The sequence below is a fragment of the Staurois parvus genome, unplaced genomic scaffold (genome assembly GCF_062004578.1).
Source record: "Staurois parvus isolate SC_StPar_1 unplaced genomic scaffold, SC_StPar_1.0 ptg000151l, whole genome shotgun sequence".
NCBI lineage: Eukaryota > Metazoa > Chordata > Amphibia > Anura > Ranidae > Staurois > Staurois parvus.
The window spans coordinates 8,888,667-8,909,222 of record NW_028317947.1 but is presented as its reverse complement, the minus strand read 5'-3'; the positions used below and the strand labels follow the sequence as shown (position 1 = coordinate 8,909,222).

The 20,556-nt window shown below is 41.7% G+C and overlaps 1 protein-coding gene across 1 annotated transcript in view; it reads left to right on the top strand.

Moving 5' to 3' along the window:
* LOC149463893 (uncharacterized) overlaps nt 1–20,556 on the top strand; it is a 64,473-nt gene that overhangs the window by 583 nt on the left and 43,334 nt on the right. The window contains exons 2-6 of the mRNA XM_089674718.1: nt 1,622–2,295; nt 5,531–5,660; nt 13,043–13,137; nt 14,596–14,649; nt 17,486–17,662. Coding sequence (XP_089530844.1) covers nt 1,622–2,295; nt 5,531–5,660; nt 13,043–13,137; nt 14,596–14,649; nt 17,486–17,662 — 1,130 coding nt within the window. The remainder of the gene's footprint in view (nt 1–1,621; nt 2,296–5,530; nt 5,661–13,042; nt 13,138–14,595; nt 14,650–17,485; nt 17,663–20,556) is intronic.

Here is a 20,556-nt window from a genome sequence, read left to right as displayed (position 1 = left end):
TTGATACATTATTATTGAAGGCAGCTATAGAAGTCAAGGTGCAGAGTTGTTGGCTTTTTGAGCAGCACAGTTTAAGTGTATGCCTTTCTAAAAGTTTTAAAGGACATGGTTTAATATCTTCACAAATATTTCAAAAGATATTACTTGCACTGAAAAAATTGTAGATACTGCCTATTAACTTTTCTGATGCAGTGCCTATATACAGTAGTCTCTGGGTTTGGAGTATGGTAGTCCACAGAGGTTGGAGGGGTTGGGCTGCAAGGGGCTGGTTAAAGACCCAAGGGTCGACTTGGTGTCCATCAGAAAAGAAGAAGGGTGTAGTGGGTGACTCAGATATAGAGGTTATCTCAAAGAGGTTTAACAAATGAATGAAAATAAAAAATGGCTTACATCTGCTGAGGTTGTGGTAACCCTATTGGGTAGAAGCACACAACCTACTGTGAGTGCAGGTGGAGAATAACTTGTCTCCATGCTTTTGGTGCCTAAGGGGTCCCATCCTGGATCCTCTGCTGGGTTCTAAGGTGGGTGCTGAACTAGGTGAGGTATGAAAAAAGCCTGTTTGTGGTTTTGTGGCTTTAAATTGCCACTTCTTCAAGTTCATTACAGGTAAACACAGATATTATTGAAATGGAAAGGATGAAGGCCTTAACAACTATTTTCCGTAAGACCTGTTTTTTTGGCACCAGTTCATGTATTCAATTGAGGGTAAGCATATCTTTGCTGGACATGAATAAATCCAGGCTACTTCCCAACTTGGCCTTCTCTCCCCCATTTATTTATATATTTGTTTTGGAGGGGTGGTTCTCTCTCCTTACTTCCCCTTTCCTCTCTTTTATCTATTCCCCTTTCCCTAGAATATCCCTCTTAACCTCCACATCCCCTCCCCTATTCATATTCACGTTACCCTAACCATACCTATCTTTTGACTCTTCTGGTTCTATTCCCTAGTCCGAACCTACTTCTCCCCTCCCCCTTATAACTTTTAACTTCCCACTTCCCCAGATTTATGGAAAATAAACAGTGCAGCTGAGTGAGCTTCTATATTTAGTTTATAGCTGATCCTTGATGCTGGTAGTCTTTTGTCATCATGTCTACTTGTCTTTATAAGGTACACATACCCTCGTATTGGATCATATCATTTGTTATTACCCTGTATGCAGGAGTGGACTGACCATTTGGAAACTCGGGCACTGCCCGAGGGCCCAGGGTCAGTAGGGGGCTCCATAAGATGCCCCTGTTACCTTTTTCATAGGCTTTTTTGAGTTTGGGCAAGGACACAGGGGCCCCATGATCCCCTATTGCCTGGGGGCCTCATGAGTTGTCAGTCCACCCCTGCCTGTATGTGAATTGCTCTAAGTGCTAAGCTGACTCCTTTATGTAATGTTTTGTCTCTCTCTTTGCATGTATGCTTGTTGAAAAGAAAGTATTTGAAAAAATACAGATATTATTATTATTATTATTATTATTTACTTTTCTTCCTACCCTAGCCTTCTATCATCTTCCTTCTATTCCAGCTCAGTAAATGGCATGTGGTCTCATTATATAAAATGTGGTTTACACTTTATTCCATACTGCAGACAGAAGTGACATACGCCTAACATCTTACACTGTACCCTTCTAGATGAAGACATTGCTGAAAATGACTTGGATGACATTGACCTTGAACAAGGAGAACCATCTCGTGAACCTGGCTCAACTCATCCTACAGAGTTACCTAAAGATACAAAACAGACAAGTCGCCCAACTCAGCATACACAGCCCACAGAACTGTCTTCATCCAAGAAGGAAACAACACATGCTATCAGGGTTCCTGTAGACCTTCCAGAGACATCAGATGGTATTTTAGATCTTCTAGAGAAGGAGGAGGTGGAGGATGTGGAAGGTGTATGGCAAGAAAAGGATTCTCATACTCCTTCTTCCATTCAACCACAAGAAATGGAGATCATGGAGAAGATAACGCAACCTACCACTCATAAAAAGATAACCCATTCAGTAACATCTAAATCAGTTCAACCAAAAGAAATTGAGATCATAGAGAAGATAACGCAAACTACCACTCATAAAAAAACATCTAATCTACTAACATCTAAATCTCTTCAACCACAAGAAATGGAGATCAAGGAGAAGACAACTCATCCTACCACTCATAAAAAGATAACCCATTCAGTAACATCTAAATCAGTTCAACCAAAAGAAATTGAGATCATAGAGAAGACAACTCATCCTACCATTCATAAAAAAACAACCCACCCACTAGCATCTAAATCCCAAGAGGCAGATCATGTGGAAATGAAGGTAACACTATGTAAATAACTGAAAATGTGTTCTTAATGGATAACCAAATCCAAGAAAACAAAATTCAAGCAGGTCACAATCTTTAGATATGCTGGCTGTATTAGTTTTCTTTTTTGTCCAAGCTAAACAATGTTCAGCAAATACCTGTTGATCTTTATTTCTGTGAGCTTTGGTGCAAAGCATTTTTCCTCCCTAGCTTCTGTAAATTACCAATTGCCTTTCCCCCCGTGTAATGAAGGCAAAGAGATACAGCCATGATTGGCATGCCTACCAGGAGAGAGGTCAGGGTGACAATCATGGCTTCCCTCCATAGATACAGTGGAGGAATTATGTAGTCACCCAGGAACAGGAAGTATGTTATTTAAAGAATTACCAGGTGAAAATAAAGCAAAAGAAGCTTGAATATAGAAACACAAAAAAAGCAAATACAGCCACCACACCAAACACTAGTAATCTGCAATCTACAGTATTTTATTCTTGATTTTGAGTTTGGATACACATTAAGGAAAAATCCCAGCTATGGATATTTTTACATATTTACATTATTTTAATACAATATAGTGCAAATTAGTAAAGAACTTTTCTTAAAATATATAAAAATATCTTTGTTTGTGCCCATATACTACCAATAAAAAAACAAATATGTATACATGTGTAAAAAAAATGTGTGTGTATGTATTATATATATATACACACTATATTCGCTTGATTACCACCTCCCATAGGAGTACGGTGGCAGAGCAGCTCTCCTGTGTCAGATCACGTATCTTGTGATCCTGCATTTATGGGTAGGGTGCACATGAGCGCAATGGCTGTGTTGTGATTAGCACAAGCCAATCAGCGGTGCTGGCCAATGATTGATAGCCGACACCCGCTAATTGGTGAGGAGAAAGACAGGGCAGAGCTCTGTCAATGTAAACAATTTGGAGTTCTGTCCTGTCAGTGGGGATGTGCTGGTTTTTGTTTCCCTGCAGGGAATAAAAATTAGCACATCCCTAACCACATGCACTCCAGATGATTTACCCCTCTGCCTGCCTAGGCAATTTTTTTGCGGGACTGACTTTTTTGTCAGTGACACCAATACAGTGATCAGTGCTAATAAAAAGCACTGCCACTGTACTAATGGCACTGGGCAAATGATCGACCTACAGAGGACTGAATTCAAAGACACCCACCGAAAATCAAAGTGAAAAAATGATGCAGCAGGCTAGTCCATTTTGCTGAAATGTCATTGCAGAAACTCAGAATGGTACTCAGTAGTTTGGATGGCCCCCACGTGCTTATATGCATGCCTGACAACGTCAGGGCATGCTCCTAATGAGACGACGGATGGTGTCCTGGGGTATTTCCTCCCAGATCTTCACCAGGGCATCACTGAGCTCCTGGACAGTCTGAGGTGCAACCTGGTGGCCTCCGATGTATCGAAACATGATATCCCATGCCAATCGAGCTCTATAGTGCAGTGAGCACAGGGCCCACTAGAGGACATCGGGCCCTCAGGCCACCCTCATGAAGTCTGTTTCTGATTGTTTGGTCAGAGACATTCACACCAGTGGCCTGCTGGAGGTCATTTTGTAGGGCTTTGGCTGTACCCATCCTGTTCCCCCTTGCACAAAGGAGCAGATACCGGTCCTGCTGATGGGTTAAGGACCTTCTACAGCCCTGTCCAACTCTCATAGAGCAATTGCCTGTCTTCTGGAATCTCCTCCATGCTCTTGAGACTGTTGTTGGAGACACAGCAAACCTTCTGGCAATGGCACGTATTGATGTTCCATCCTGGAGAAGTTGGACTGTCTGTGCAACCTCTGTAGGGTCCAGATATCGCCTCATGCTACCAGTAGTGACACCAACCCTAGACAAATGCAAAACTAGTGAAAAACAGAAAAGATGAGTAATTGTCAGTGGCCTTCACCTGTAAAACCATTCCTGTTTTGGGGGTCGTCTCACTGCAGTATATATATATATATATATATATATATATGTATCAGTGTGTGTGTGTGTCTTTTTCATTACCATGGAAACCACACTTGTTTCTGTTCGGGTTATTGTTGACATTAGAAAACAAAAGGCGTATTATTATTGTGAAGCCACCTGTGTGTCCCTAGACCGAGCCCGAGTGACACATACTTCTACGGTGACACTAATCTGAGAAATGATTGCCAGAAAAGAAACAAAGATCAAAGTCTTCAGATAAGCCAGGAGCCCACTCCTTTTTTCTAAAGTTATGGAAACACAATCATTCTACTTTCATTCAGTCGCAGAATTAAAGCTGAACTCCAGCTTTCTGTCAATTTGACCCCCTAACACACATGTGCGGCGCTGAAAAAGGTGGGCTTTAACGCACACGCAACACACATATTTCTCACTGGGAGGCCGATGTTTCTGAGCCGAGCGCTCTCACTGCGTGCTCCCACAAAGACCAAGCTGGGAAAAACAGCTCTCAGTCCCCGCTAACGATTGAAAACTGGCTCCTGATCATGTGACAACCGTGACTGCCACTCACAGTGGTTACATGATCAGATGATCTTTCCCTCCCCCCCAGTAATCAGAAGTTTTTAAAGGAAAGCCAGTGCAGTTGGGAAGGGGCTCAAACAGTTTGTTTGGACCAAGCTGCTCAGGACTGGACTATTGCCTTCAAATCAATTGCAAAAAAACCCAATAAGAACAAAACAAAGCATCAAAGGGGTTGATTACCTGAAGAGCTAGCAATCTGAATTATTACAGTTTCCTATGTAGTTCATCAGCTTTGTCTATACTTTTCCAAAAAACTGTGTATGTTGGAATACAGCGTTCATGTATTTTATTCGACAACTACACCAGTATTCAAAAGAGATATATTCTCCAACCAGTAGATGGCAGTGTTTAGAATTTTTTAGCTGCATCTATGGTATACTCTATGTCTTTTCTCTGAGTAGTTCCCTGTTTCCTGGTTGCAGTGAAGTAGAAAAGCACATATGGGCTGTGCACTGTCTGTTCTGTAGGGCTATATACAGAATTTTTTTTTCATAAAACAAATCCTCCCCCCACCCCTGAGGATTGGCTTATTTAATAGGCTCCGTATTGATCATTCTAAGCCTGCTGGTCATAATTTAAAGGCCATCTAGTGCATTGTGGCTTAAAAACTCATATTTGCTGGTATTACAAATCTGGAACCTGCAGGTTTTGACTCAAACCCGTGATAGCAGAGAACCCAAATCCCCAATGCTAACCAGCTATTGTTTTTCATTACATATAGATTGAAACAAAAGAATCCTCTACAGCATTCCCGTCCTCCTCCTCATCATCCACTGTGGAATCAAGGGATCTCTATAGAAATGCTATCGAAGATTTCACCACTCACAAGAAAACAAACAGAGGGGACCTTGGTGAGTCTAGTAGGTTTCCACTTGTAAGCTTTTACAAATGATTCAAAAAGTGTAAGAAGAAAGAATACAGTAGTGCACAATGTCTTCGGAGCTTAACCACAAGCCTACAGGGCACTTATACCCCCTTCCTGCCCAGGCCAATTTCCAGCTTTCAGCGCTGTCACACTTTGAATGACAATTGCGCGGTCATACAATACTGGACCCATATGAAATTTTTATCATTTTTTTGTGACAGAGTTTTATTTTGGTGGTATTTAATCACCTCTGGGATTTTTATTTTTTCTTAAACAAACCAAAAACCACTGAAAATTAAAAAAAAAAAAAGTTTTTTCTTAGTTTTTGTTATACAATTTTGTAAATAAGTAATTTTTCTCCTTCACTGATGTGCGCTAATGAGGCTGCAGTGATGGGCACTGATAGGCTGCACTGATGGACACTGATAGGTGGCACTGATGGGCACTGATGAGGAGGCACTGGTAGGTTGCACTGATGGGCATTGACAGGCATCACTGATGGGCACTGAAAGGCAGCACTGATACATGACACTAATATATGGCACTGATAGGCAGCACTGACTGGCACTGTTAGGCGGCACTGACTGGCACTGTTAGGCAGCACTGACTGGCACTGATGCGCACTGATAGGCGACACTGACTGGCACTGATAGGTGACACTGATTGGCAGCACTGATAGGTGGCATTGATTGGCATTGATAGGTGGCACTTACTGGCACTGATGGGTGACATTGAAAGGCAGCTCAGATGGGCACTGATATGTGGCATTGATGTGCACTGGTATGCACTGATATGTGGCATTGATGTGGCACTGATGGGCACTGACAGGTGGCACTTCTGGGGCCACACTGATCATCAGGGCATACTGATCATCAGTGCCCTGATGATCAGTGTACATGTCCCCTCCACGGAAAGCCGATTACCGGCTCTCCTCTCGAGCTGTCAGCGTGACAGCTCGAGAGGAGAGAAATACCGATAACTGGCATTTCCGTGTTTACATGTGATCAGTTGTGATTGGACACAGCTGATCACATGACCGAGCCGACATCTTCGGCTCTTTCCGTGATCCGCTGTGTCCGAGGGACACAGCGCACCAGCGATCGCCGCGCTGCGCGCTCCCTGAGCCGCACATGCGCAGTGAGAATGGTAGAACATCATATGACGTCCTCCCAGAATGAGAGAACCACCTTGCGCCCGTCATTGTACTATAGGGTGGGCGGAAGGTGGTTAAAGTGTTACTAAACCCACAACAGTAAAGTCAGTCTGCATAGGCAGAAAAGCATGCTTGTTATACTCACTGTGGAGCCTAAGGGGTTAATCCTCTGCATTGTGTAAAAAGGTCGTTTTGATCCTGATTGCTCTGTTTTTCCCCTTGTTTAAGTGACCACCTATTATCTCCTGATAAGACAGACTGAACCGTAGGCATTTTGCACATGCTCAGTTTGGTGTGTATTGCTAGAGAGGGTTTTTTTTTTTTCTTGGGAGGGTGCATGTGGACAGCACAGGGTCAATCAGCACTGTCCAGACAGAGGTCAGGGGTTTTGCATCCTCCTAGAGCAGAAAGAAAACTCCTCCTACAAGCTTTAACCAGTGCTTTGCTGGACACTGATAGAAGTCACAAGACTGCTCTAACTGCTGATGAGAAAAGGTATTTAGCAGTTTATATTTACTAAAACAATTGCATTTTCATGTTCTGTGCACTGTGGGAGACCAGATATAGTGAATGCAGGGTCCTGGGTTTAGTAACACTTTAATCTATCCAAAATAAAAAAAACGTGTTGCCTATAGTTCTGCTTTGGAGCAAACAGACTGTGCACTTTGCAAGTTGCTCCAGAGCTTAGTACATGAGGTAAAGCTTCACTTTACAAAGAATACCCAATCACATGTAAGGGGAAAAAAAAGCATTTTTGGTTGCACATGATTGGATGATGGAAGTCAGCAAAGCTCCTCCTCATTTACTAAGCTCATTAATAACTTCAGCTACAAAGTGCTCAGTCTATGTGCCTTTAGTAATGCAACACTGTACACATTTTTAATTCTGTTCACAGAAATAGAGCTTTCTTTTGGTGGTATTTAATCACCACTGAGTTTTTTTATTTTTTACACTAAAAAAGACCAAACATTTTGAAAAAAAAAGTTTTTCTTTGTTTCTATTATAAAATTTTGCAAACAGGTAATTTTTCTCTTTCACTAATGTGCATTGATGAGGCTGCACTGATAGGCAGTACAGATGGGCACTGATAGGCAGCACTGATAAGATGCCTCTGATGGGCATTGATGAGGCATTGATGAAGCTGCACTGATAGGTGGCCCTGATGGGCACTGATAGGCACCATTAGGCAGCAATGAAGGGCACTGACTGATGGCACTGATTGGCAGCACTGCTGGGCACTGATGGGTAGCACTGATGGGCAGCAGTGTTGGGAACTGATGGGCACTCTTGGGGCTGCACTGATAATCAGGGCACTCAAGTACTGCCGATAACTGGCAAGTGTATTTACATAGTGATCATTTGTGATTGAACACAGCTGATCACGTGGTAAAAGGCCATTATGATTGGTCCTTTACTGTGTCATGTGATCAACACAGCGAGCACCGCTGGGGGCTCATTCTGGGAGTACGTCATATGACGCCCTCCCAGAACTCGACAACCGCGCTCTATAGTGCGGTCAAGAAGAGCCTACTGTTTCAACATTTTTTTAATGTGTTTTCTTAAGTTTTAACCACTTCAAGTCCAGACACTTTCACCCCTTCCTGTCCAGGCCAATTTTCAGCTTTCAGCGCTGTCACACTTTGAATGACAATTGCGCGGTCATGCAACCTGTACCCATATGAATTTTTTAGCATTTGTTTGAGACAGATAAAACATATAAATGAAAAATTCCCAAAAAAAAGTGTTTTTCTTATAAAATTTTGCAAATAAATAATCTTTCTTCATAAATCTTTGTCAAAATGTATTCAGTTATCTTTTTAGTAAAAAATTTAACCCAAATTAGTTTATAACCAAAATTATAATTTTTCTTAATAATTTTTTTACATTTTTATTTAATCTTTTTATATTATTATTTATGCTTTTTTTTTCTTTTTTTGACATACTGTCACCCTAGCAGTACAGTGTCACCATAGTGACACTGTATTACTTGTTGGGGGTAAAAGCAATCATTCCTCCTTCTCTCTGGCTGCATTCTTGCAGCCATTGAGAAATACTGTGTGAGCTGTGATTGGTCACAGCTTGTCATATGGTACAAGGCTATTGTGAATAGCCTTGTACCATGTGATCTCTGTGATCACTCACAGATTTCACACGTTGGTAAGCAATGTCAGAAGTGACATCTTGCGTACTACTATTCATGTGATCACTGATTGGCCAATCAGTGATCTCATGATCAGGACCTCGCGCAGCAATCGGTGTTCCGCTGTGTCCGGGTACCAGATTGCGGTGCCGCGCGCTCTCCCAGGGATCGCGCACAGTCCAAAATGGCGGGCAACGTTTATGAACGGCAACCCGCTCCTGCACTGCTCCCGTCCGGCCGTTTATATACATGGACCGGACGGGAAGTGGTTAATGAAGCCCTGTGTGTTTGTTGATTTTCTATGTGCTTTAAAGAGGCCCAGTAGAACCCTGATACAATAACCTCCATTAAGCAGATCTCCAGCTCCTTAGTACCCCTATTAAGCATTGGTATCCTCACTCAGCAGATCCCCAGCTTATTAGTATGCTCGTACAGTAGATCTCCTGCACAGTAGTACCCCCAGCTCTGTTGATGCCCCATTCAGTAGTACTCCCATCTTTGCTGATACCTGACTCAGTAGTAACCTCTTGCTCTGCTGATCTCCCACTTACTATTATCCCCCAGAACTGCTGATGCCCCACTCAGTAGTAATCCCGAGGTCTGCTGATCCTCTGCCACACAGTAGTAACCCCCAGCTCTGCTGATCCCCCACTCAGTAGTACCCCCAGCTGTGCTGATCCCCCACTCATTAGTAACCCCCAGCTCTGCTAATCCCCTGCTCAGTAGTAACCCCCAGCTCTGCTAATCCCCTGCTCAGTAGTAACCCCCAGCTCTATTGATTCCCCTACTCAGTAGTAACCCCCAGCTGTGCTGATCCCCCACTCAGTAGTAACCCCCAGCTCTGATGATCCCTCACTCAGTAGTAACCCCCAGCTGTGCTGATCCCCCACTCAGTAGTAACCCCCAGCTCTGATGATCCCTCACTCAGTAGTAACCCCCAGCTGTGCTGATCCCCCACTCAGTAGTAACCCCCAGCTCTGCTGATCCCTCACTCAGTAGTAACCCCCAGCTCTGCTGATCCCTCACTCAGTAGTAACCCCCAGCTCTGCTGATCCCCCACTCAGTAGTAACCCCCAGCTTTGCTGATCCCTCACTCAGTAGTAACCCACAGCTCTGCTGATCCCTCACTCAGTATAACCCCCAGCTCTGCTGATCCTCTGGTTTTCTAGTCCTCCTCTCTCTTACCTCCTGCTATATTGCTCCCATGCTGCACACCACGTGTGAAAGCTCTTTAAGGCTCCATGCACACTAGTGTTTTTTAAAAAGCTCAAGAAACGCTAGAAAAACAATGCTGGATGAAAAAACGCTGATAATAGCGTTTTTGTGCCAGCTTGTAGTAGCGTTTTAGTAGCATTTAGAAACATTAGCGTCTTAATTAGAGTTTTTACAGTCCATAAAAAAAATCTTGAACAAAGCTGTTATTGAGCATTTTAGTAGCATTTAGAAGCATTCAGGAGAGTTAATTAGTGTTCCGCAATTTTTTCTGCTGGAAAAACGCTCCCCAAAACTCTACAAAAAAAATGTTTCTGCTTCTAAACATTGAAGCTTGAAAAATGCTTCTAGCATAAAATAGTGGCATGGACGCATGGGATAACACTATTATCTTGTAGGATCAGAAAAAAATGCCCATAATAGCTTCTAGGAGCTTAAAAAAACACCAGTGTGCATGGAACCTAAAAAAGCGTGTCAAATGCCACATTTTGAAGTAAGTGTAAACAAGTGGTAACACACGCTTTAAGCCCTGGTTCACATATATGCAGCCGTGCGGGCCGCGTTTTGTGCGGGCACGAGAGCCCATTCATTTGAATGGACTCCCGTGTCCCTTGACACGCAGGGAAGAAGTCCCTGCACTTCTTCTGAAAATGAAACCCGCATGGGAACTTCGGTTCCCAGTGCTGTTGCGTTTTCCAGTGCGGGCGGCGTGCCTTTAGAACTAATGGTAGTCACCCGCGGGTCCGCATTCCTCTCTGCAGGTGGATTTTCATGCGGATCCGCAGCGGCATCACCCGCACATATGTGAACCAAGTCTTAAGTAACCTAGATTTCTATTTAACGCATATCTAAACCCAAAAACAAAATTGTCATCTATTGCAGCTGACTAGTTCCTAGGTGAGGTGGCTGCATTTATTATTTCAGGTACTTATATACACTATCAATTTACACAGCACTTTACACATATATTGTACATTCACATCAGTCCCTAACCCTCAAGGGGCATACAGTCTAAGGTCCCCAACTCACATTCATATACTAGGGACAATTTAGACAGGAGCCAATTCACCTACCAGCATGTCTTTGAAGTGTGGGAGGAAACCCACACAGGCACAGGGAGAACATGCAAACTCCAGGCAGGTGGTGCCATGGCTGGGATTTGAACCAACAACGCTAGTACTGCCAGGTGGAAGTGCTAACCATTTAGCCACTGTGCTGCCCGATTGTTTTTATTCTTTTTTTGTAATTCTGAGAGATAAAATTTTTTTTTTTCTTTTGTGAACAACACATTTCCTGTCTTTGAGTGACTACGTTCCTTCCTCCACTGTATCTATGGAGGGAGCCATGATTGGTACCCAGACTGCTCTCCTGATATGAACTACAAATGGGTTTTCCTTTATTATCTTCCTTACACAGTGGAGGGGAATTAGTAGATTATAGAAGGCAGCTTGGAAGACAGATGTTTATGTTTTCAGTTCAGCTAATAGGAAGTGAAAAAGACATTCAATTTCTGGGACAATATGGAAGTATTTTCTATGCAGTACTAAAATACAAGGGTAGTACACCATGGTCACATCAAAGCCAATTTTGAAATCATGCGACTTACTGTGAAGTCACACGATTGCAAATCGGGTGACCTGCTGATATCCTTGCGATTCCTTGCAACACAGATGTCTATGCAAATCACAACAAACATAGTGCATACACTAATTTAGAAATCGGTGCAGCTCCGACCAAGTCAGAACCGCACCGATATCACCGCTCTAATAGCAGACAATAGGGTGCGACTTGGCATATGATTTGCAAGTCGCCTGGCATGCAAATCACATACCAAATCGCTCCCGATGTGAACGGGGGCTTAGTGTCACTAGCAACATCTGTGCCAGTTAGTTAGTCAGTTAGTTTTTCTCCCAGCCAGTGTCTGTTAGCACCAGATTGCCCGCCACACTATCACAGTTACACTATAAGTTGCTAATGAACGCCATTAGAAGTATAGCGTCTATAGGTGCATGAATTCCAGTATACATCCCATAGTTTATAGATGCTATAACTTTCACACAAGCCATTTAATATACATTAATTTTTTTGTTTGCCATATAGCAGAATACATTTTGGCCTACATTCATGAAGAAATGTGTTGTTTTTTTTTTTGGATATGTTATATAACAGAAAGTAGAAAATATTGTTTTTTTGTTTATCTATAATAAAAAATGAAAACCCCAGTGGTGATTAAATGTCACCAAAAGAAAGCTCTATTTCTGTGAAAAAAAAAAATATAAGTTTCATTTGGGTACAGCATGACCGAGCAATTGCTAGTTAAAGTAGCACAGTGCTGAATAACAAAAAATAAAAGCTTCCAGGGGTCAAGTGGTTAAAAAGTCCCTTTTATTGCTCTCAGCCTCCTACAAAATACCCTTTTGTTTCTGTTGCTGTGATCTTAGAGGGTGGCTACATTCATTCACCATAGTCCCATTGTCTGTAAGAACATAGCCATCCTCTCTTGCTCACTCCTGAAATGGACTATGGGATTTGTAGTGTGCATAGAGCAGTGCACATGCCCGCAGTTAACATACACTGTTTGTTCAAAACAAATGGAAGTTAGGTAGTAAAGGAGAGGTTTAGGAGCTTACGGAGGACGCTACAAGGAGGCAAAAAAGGAGAAAATAATTAATGGGGCCATTAAGTAATGGATTTTTATGAATTATTTTTGGAAAATAAGGATATTGTTTAGTGTCACTTTTACTAATACTTTTTATAGTCACAAACTATTATTTTTGTTTACTCTTCTTCATTCATTCAGGCTTATACATTATGGTTTGTTTTAGGATTTATTAGTTTACCTCTGTGGTCGCTTTCTCTCCAGGATCTCTACCAAGCACAAAACATGCAGATCCCACAATATTTGAAATAATTGAGGGCATGCTTGGAACAGTTGAGGCTCAGACAAGTTCCGAAAAGGTAATACATCATATAGAACATTTTTTTGCTTCAGGAGCTTCCTAATTGTAATGTTTTAAACCCAATGGGTCTTACCATTACCAAGATGTACCAAGTAGATGTTTACCAAGCAAACTCTTTCATACACTATATTGCCAAAAGCATTGGGCCGCCTGCCTTTACACGCACATGAACTTTAGTGGCATCCCAGTCTTAGTCCGTAGGGTTCAATATTGAGTTGGCCCCGCCCTTTGCAGCTATAACAGCTTCAACTCTTCTGGAAAGGCCATCCACAAGGTTTAGGAGGGTGTCTATGGGAAGGTCTGACCATTCTTCCAGAAGCACATTTGGGAAGTCAGGCACTGATTTCGGATGAGAAGGCCTGGCTCGCATTCTCTGCTCTAATTCATCCCAAAGGTGTTCTATCAGGTTGAGGTCAGGACTCTGTGCAGGCCAGTCAAGTTCCTCCACCCCAAACTCGCTCATCCATGTCTTTATGGACCTTGCTTTGTGCACTGGTGCTCAGTCATGTTGGAACAGGAAGGGGCCATCCCCAATCTGTTCCCACAAAGTTGGGAGCATGAAATTGTCCAAAATGTCTTGGTATGCTGACGCCTTAAGAGTTCCCTTCACTGGAACTAGAGGGTCAAGCCCTACCCCTGAAAAACAACCCCACACCATAATCCCCCCTCCACCAAACTTTACACTTGGCACAATGCAGTCAGGCAAGTACCGTTCTCCTGGCAACCGCCAAACTCTGACACAGCCATCGGATTGCCAGACACAGAAGCGTGATTGGTCACTCCAGAGAACATGTCTGCACTGCTCTAGAGTCCAGTGGTGGCGTGATTTACACCACTGCATCCGACGCTTTGCATTGCACTTGGTGATGTAAGGCTTGGATGCAGCTTCATGCAACCCATTCCATGAAGCTCTCTACGCACTTTTGTTGTGCTAATCTGAAGGCCGTACGAAGTTTGAAGGTCTTTAGCTATTGACTCTGCAGACATTTGGGGACTTCTGCGCACTGTGTGTTTCAGTATGCATTGACCCCGCTCTGTCATTTTACATGGCCTACCATTTCATGGCTGAGTTGCTGTTGTTCCCAGTTGCTTCCACTTTGTTGTAATACCACTAACAGTTTACTGTGGAATATTTAGTAGCAAGGAAGTGTCACGGATGAATTTATTATCACGGTACAACGCTTGAATTCACTGAGCTTCTGAGAGCGACCCATTCTTTCACAAATATTTGTAGAAGCAGTCTGCATGTCTAGGTGATGATTTTATACACCTGTGGTCATGGAGGTGATTGGATCACCTGAATCACATGATTTGGAGGGCTGGCCCAATACTTTTGGCAATATTGTGTACATTTTATAGAAGGGTTGAGAACTGAAACTGTTTATTTCTAACATAAGTATGGTCTAGGAATAAGCATACATTTCATATATTCATTTATATGTAAATTTTTTTCCAGAGTAATCTTTCACACTGCACCTGCCCTGCATTACCAGGACCCCCAGGACCAAAGGTCAGTAATAGGAAGGATACTATAAAATGTCATAAGCCAAGTATGAGATGATCGGATGAATGATCATCCGTTTTTTGTTTTTTTTTGCATGCTAGTCTCATATAGAAAATTAATAGGTTACCAGAGTTCGGAAAATTCTTGTAAGACAGAATACAACTTCCCGAGTTGATGTAATAAATTGGATTGTAATGTATTCTTTCATTTCTGACCATGCACAGTGTTGATCAGTTGATTTTTTTACGTACTGATTAATTGAAAATCATTTGCTCTGTTATCTTATGGGAAAAATTGTTGTGCTTGTCAGATAATTTTGCATGAACTGGTGTGATCGGATCTCTGAAATTCCGATTATCATACGATCGCTCCAAAAACAATATAGCCCAATTTACTAAAGAGAGAAATTAGATTTAATATTTATTTTGATTTTAGCGCTCCCATGACATCATACGCCTATTTTTCGCTGTGCGGGAAATGAATGCATAAAAATGAGCATTTAATTGGCCATTTTCCAACACAGGTTAGACCAACATTTCTCAATCTTTTTACCTCAAAGGAACCATTGCAATCATTTTCAGGTCTTAAGGGATCCCTGCTAAGATTAATCCATTGGTGGTCAGTGGGGAAAAGCCCCTTACATTAGTGTTCAGTTGGAAGAATGTTCCTTACGTTGGTGGTCAGTGGGAAACCACGGCAATACCTGTCTGTGTTCTCCCTGTGCCTGCGTGGGTTGCCTCTGGGTACTCCAGCTTCCTCCCACACTCCAAAGACATGCTGGTAGGGTAATTGGCTCCTCTCTAAATTGGCCATAGTAAGTGTATGAATGTGAGTTAGGGACCTTAGATTGTAAGCTCCTTGAGAGCAGGGACTGTTGTGAATGTACAATATATATGTAAATGCATAATTTGATGGCACTATATAAGTACTTGTGATAAATAATAATATTAAATGCCCCTTACATTGGTGGTCAGTTGGAAGAATGCCCCTTAAATTGGTGGTCATTGGGAATATGCCCCTTACATTGGTGGTCATTTGGAAGAATGCTACTTTCATTGAGGTCAGTGGGAAAAGCGCATTACATCAGTGATGTTCAGTGAAACGAATGCTCCCCTTACAGTCATGTCAAGCAGTGTTGGGCCTGGGACTATGCAGGTGCCATCACATGGGAGACCAGTTAGCCACAGCTCAAGGAACCCCTAGATACTGTACCTCTGGTGGAACCCTGGTTTAGAATGGTTGCAGGTTATTAGATTCATTTGGCATTAAAAGCATTCAAATTATGTGTATATTAAAGCATATCTAAACCCAAAAGCAAAACCATTACATATTGCAACTGACCAGTCCTTGTAGCAGTTCCAATAGTTTTCTTTTCTCAGGCTTTTCCCTTTATTTTCACCCGATTATCTTACAAACAACACACTTCCTGTCTCTTCATTTCTATGCTTTTTTCTTCACTGCATCCATAGGGGAGCCATGGTTGTCATACAGGCTACACTTCAAATATGTCTGTCTTTGTTTTATCTCCATCATGTTGTGGATTGATGGGACTAGTAGTTTACACAATAGAGATAAGGTCCTTTGTGCGTTCCTTTAAGCTTACATGAAGTGATATGGACACAACATTTCTAGCAAAAGTGACAGGTATTTGCGGAAAATGTTCTTCGCTTGAAAAAAAACTAATACAGGTACCAAATATAAGAGCTGGTTAGCTACAACATATTAAAAATTTGTTTTTTGTTTTTTTGTTATTGAAATACAGATTATTTTGCTTATTTTTGCAGGTAATATGATAGGTCCCATTAATTGTCTTGGTCAGCTGCATCAAGGGACAGCATTCACTTTACTTTAAGCACTGGCATTTGAGCACAAGTATGTGCACAGGGCCCAATTTGTATGGAAACAATATTACTACAAACTGTATTGGCAGAAGAATGCAAAAACTCTCCTCAATCAGGCGCAAAGCCAAAAGTGCAACATTTTGGACTTTGCAGTTTCGTGAATTGGAGCCATAATGTGTTGGCCAATAAAGTTGGAAGTCTACTTTGCCATAAATCTACAAATGGGATTATTTTCTGAAAGGAAATCGTGTATAGGTTCCACAGAGCAACCAGTTCTGAATCACTTTTGCATTTAAAAAATAATAGGTATTGTATAACTCAGTGGTTGCAATGGACAGCCTTTCCATGCATATTCAACTTGAAGAATCGTCTTCTGGACTGTATCAAAGTTGAGCCAATCAGATTACAAGGAACCTGCGATATCAAAGAATCTGCTGGTCAGATCCTTAATGACAATTTGTTAGCAGTTGCAGAAAAAAAGTGAAAAATAAATCTGCTTGTAGACCTCACAGGGTGGTCAGTCATGGAGGAACAATCTAGTTGTTCTTAACAGGTTACTACAGAGTACTTCAAACTTCCATGTATTTTACTTGGAGGAGAGAGGTGGTGGACCAGGAGGCAGAAATCACATTCTTTTTTTTTTATTATTAAATTAAGAGGCTTAGTGGCTTATATGAACATTGCCCAACCTGGCCATCTCATGTCTATTGGTACCTTAAGTGCCTAATTGTGTACAAACTGCTGCTATGCACTGCTCAGCCTTGTTTCTAAAGCACAGGGTTTTTCACAAAAGCATTGGTTGCTGCACTTACCCTTCAACTTTTCGTTCTATTAATTCTTTAAAAAATTGACTCTATAAAGTTTGGTAATTAATGTAGGCCTGCTAGCTTTGTATACCAGGACTGCTTTGAACTCCCAGTTAGAGACATCATAAGGTCCACTGTACCTCACTATGTGTGTTATTACTGCTACTAAATTATTTATGCCTATTTGTTTACTAGGGGGAAAGAGGAAATGATGGTCTTCCAGGACTTCCAGGTAGCCCAGGACGCATTGGCGAGAGAGGACCTGTGGGTCTGCCTGGCTCACCAGGTCCACAAGGGCCACCTGGTCCACAAGGAATTCCAGGGCCTCCTGGAATCACAACAACGATTAATGGCTTGGACAAAGAAAATAAGGTAATGATGTAAAATATTTCAATACTGATATTAAAAGTAAATACTATTAGATATTCACTCAGTTGTTTAAAGTGGAGGAAGTTAAGGTGATCATGACATGTACACAAGGGCGGACTGACAACTCATGGGGCCCCCGGGCAATAGGGGATCATGGGGCCCTGTGTCTTTGCCCAAACTCAAAAAAGCCTATGAAAAAGGTACCAGGGGCATCTCATGGGGCCCCCTACTGACTCCGGGCCCTCGGGCAGTGCCCGAGTTTCCAAATGGTCAGTCCGCCCCTGCATGTACATATTCCCTCTCCAGTTTTTCCATTTCCATTGATATGAAGAGTCTTGCAAAGTGTCCTTCAAAGCCCAGCCGACCTATAGCCAGTCATGTTGCCTGGAGGAGGTCCATAACTATAATTTATAAGCAGGGGCGGATTGACCATTTGGAAACTCGGGCACTGTCCAAGGGCCCGGGGTCAGTAGGGGGATATAAAAAGGGATTTGTGAAAAGAGATTCACAGAAAAGCGGCTACATAGTGAACAGAACGTGACACTCAGAAAAATTTCCAAAAATTATGCTTTATTACACATATATAAATATGACATATGGGCAATCGCCCTGGTTTACCATCACCACAGTATGAGACAATACACACAGACCTAAAACCATATAAAATGACACCAAAACCGGTCTGAATGCATGTGCAGCAGAAAAATTGACTACAAGAGTCTAATGTCCCTGTAGCACAGACACATAGGTAAACACTTCCCAAAGGAGGTGTATCCAAAAATTATACCATAGGCATACCGTAATGTAAGATATAATAGATTAAGCTATTACCATGATGGTAAATCCCAATAAGGGAATCCAAAAATTATACTATGGATAAGAATATCACATGTATGCAATGCAGCAAGCACAATATGCGTCAAAAAGAGAACATCAAGCCTCAGGCCTGTATGAAGGAAGACATAATGTCAAAAATATAATGCAATACATTCCTGTGCCGGCACAAGTGGTTGGGGCCCATTCATCTGTAATATAAACAGCTGTTTCCTAGAGCTCTTGAATGAGAATATGCCCCATTGATTCCCAGGATGGAAGAAAAGATGCACAAAGCAGCACTCTGCTTAAAATGGTTTCTTCACCACTATATGTGGACTACACACCACTTTTCGTAGGAACAACAAGACACATCCCAATAGATCTTCTGCCTGTTGAAATATATATGGTATATCTTGTTTCCTATACAAAGCACCATGATGTCCCCATCCTGTAGTGAAACAAACAATATGTGGGAAGTCACTGACAGAGCTTACACTCTATATAGGATATATAGGTCATATAGATCACAGAGGACCATATATCTAATGTCCTGTAACAGTCCACTCACCACCTGTGCTGTGGATAATAGGAATGAAAGAGAAGTCCTTCATAGATACTGCCATACAGGGCCAAAGAGGCCAAGGAACCACCGCTGACATCCGCCGATATACCGCGGGTTCCAGCCCCTTCTTGGCGCTTGTGCTGCTTAAGCTTGCCTCATGGCATGTGAAGATGGCTTCCTCCTTATGGGTCAGCGTGCGTTCCACCTAGTGCGCATGACCGGAAGTGACGTATCTGACGTATGACGTCAACGCGTTTCGCCGATGGGCGTATCTCACTCAGCTTCGTCAGGACCAATGAAACAACTGCATTTCAATTTCCTATTTATAGTGGGTAAAGACCCACCCATTTATGCAAAAAACCAGCCTGCAGTTATTCCTAATGGAAGAAAGAAAGGGGGCTAAATACTTAGCACAGCTGCTGGCCATTAATGAATATAATTAAAAAGACAGACAGCTGGAGACATCAGAGAGGGGAGAGGCTTAGCAATTTTAACAATGCATATATTGATCAAAGGATCATGAATTAAATATACTAGTCAATTGAAGCATTTATCACATTCTAACCAGAAGATGGCGATATTAATCAGAGAATCAACAAGTCTATTTACTGAGTCAAGTTTTTTAGAAGACAATGTAAATTACCATGATACACCACAAGATGGCAATGTAGCCTGAGAATTCTCATTAAGGGTTATTTCAACGAAAATACCCCAATTTTCAAATATCCATCCTATGGTGTGGTTATTATTAAAGAAAGGAGGTACAGAGGAAAAATTAACTCAACAATCAATCCTTTTACATTTTTTTAGAGCTATATTTAAACTCATAGCATAAGATCATCTATATTGTTGTTATTATTTCCAAATACACACAGGCTTTTTTTGGGGGATTATCTGACATAAAGTCCAGCTATTTTGTGAAAACAAAAAAATGCCATAAATTAGCCACCATATGGCAATAAAAAAGGTACATAGCTATATAAAACTATTTTTCCAGAAATACTTGGAGATCACATTCCACATTTAACCCCTTAGGGTACAAGGTATCAAGTTTATATATCCAGTATTTCTCCTTTTTAAGCAGTTCTCTGTCAAAATCACCTCTCCTTTGTGGAAAGTGCAGTGCATAGAAACCTTTTACTTTTGTACCGTCCAGTTTACCTCCATGATATTTAGCGTAATGTTGGGCAAGATTACTATCAGGGTCATTTGATCTAATATCTCTAAGATGTTCACCTATTCGTACTTTAAGTTGTCTTTTGGTCTTACCAACATACATCTTTTTACAGGGACAGGTTAAGATGTATAATACTCTCACTGTAGAACAATTTATGAGACTCTGAATTTTATAATGAGTGTTATTTCCTGAGTCATGAAAGGAATCCGTACGGTCCACGTATTTACAAATTTGACATTTTCCACATTTAAACATCCCCTTGGTACGTGATTTTAACCATGTTGTTTGTTTTAATGGTTGATAGTCTGAATGAATAAGGAGGTCACCAAGATTTGGTGCTCT